Source organism: Zasmidium cellare, assembly GCF_010093935.1.
Source record: "Zasmidium cellare ATCC 36951 unplaced genomic scaffold M409scaffold_257, whole genome shotgun sequence".
NCBI lineage: Eukaryota > Fungi > Ascomycota > Dothideomycetes > Mycosphaerellales > Mycosphaerellaceae > Zasmidium > Zasmidium cellare.
Window position 1 is genome coordinate 1 of NW_022987201.1, and position 1,131 is coordinate 1,131.

Here is a 1,131-nt window from a genome sequence, read left to right on the forward strand (position 1 = left end):
CTGACCACGTAGAAGTCAGAAACTCGCTTCCATGTGAGAGACCTAGAAACGACCGGGGCCTGGAATTTACTGTCAGTCGATCATGGTCGCTCACTACTATACTCGAGTGGAACCAGCCTCTGAGTGTACCCAGCCCCTGGTTCCGCTCCCCAAGGGTCGACCTAGGGCCCCGGTCGAGTGGCCGAAATGAAAGCCTACGCCCGTTGCATCACGTCGCGTATTTCGCGTTTCGCGTTGAATGACACTGTTCGAGTAGCCACACACTCGTCCAAACGACTAGGAATCAGAGGCCGAGACTTGTTCTTCGATCCTGCTCGAATCGTTTTGCAACAAAGCCAAGACCTGCACGCGTCCGACCTTTTCCAGCACCTGCCTGACTATCGCGTCATTGTCGGCCGGTCGTGCTCGTACGCAGTATGGCCGCTGCAGGTGGACTCTCACCTAAGGGGAAGCGCTCACCAAGCTCGTACTTCGTCACCTCGTCTACCAGCTAGCTTCATTTGCCAATCGTCCAAGATTATTCGGCATCATTGGCAGCAGAAACATCAATGGACGCTCCAGCTGGGTCTGCTTGGTGGTTCAGGAGGCAGCTACGGGAGGAGCGCCTTCCACTGGCGATGCAGACGGTCTGCTACTATTAACGCTTCTTTGCTCGAGGCAAGCATTTCAATATATTGAGGTGCTATCAGCGGAGTTTATTCACGACGATATCAAGGCCCAAAACAGCGGCTTGTTGCAGATACGTCTCCCGCACGTGGCGATCTTAGACATTGATGGCATCCGTGACATACGCTCGTTGCCTTCTCTTGAGACACGTCACGGTAAAGGTGGTACTATCGGGTTCCTAGCGCCTGAGAGGGAAGGGCCGGTAGGAATTAAGTTCAGCACTCCTGTCGATGTCTAGTCTGCAGGCTGCGTAGCACTAAGATTGTTGTTTGATCGGCGATTGCAACCTTGGAGGGTCGATAGAATCCTTACCGCGATGCCGAAACTTACGGAGCACAAGGTATCGGACCCGATCACAAATCCCTGCAGGCAGAACTTAAGTGTCAAGCACAGATCATCGAGCAACTCATATCAAAGCCGGCACATTCGGTCGAGCGACTGGTCGGCGGTATCTCAGCCTTGCAG

General features: G+C 53.8%; 1 protein-coding gene across 1 annotated transcript; it reads left to right on the forward strand.

Moving 5' to 3' along the window:
* Window positions 1-416: 416 nt before the first annotated feature.
* Window positions 417-904, forward strand: M409DRAFT_31264 (uncharacterized protein; the record flags this gene model as incomplete). Its single annotated transcript, XM_033810224.1, has 2 exons — window positions 417-466; window positions 517-904. 2 exons carry the CDS (start codon window positions 417-419, stop codon window positions 902-904), a joined length of 438 nt encoding a protein of 145 aa, XP_033659166.1.
* Window positions 905-1,131: the final 227 nt, after the last annotated feature.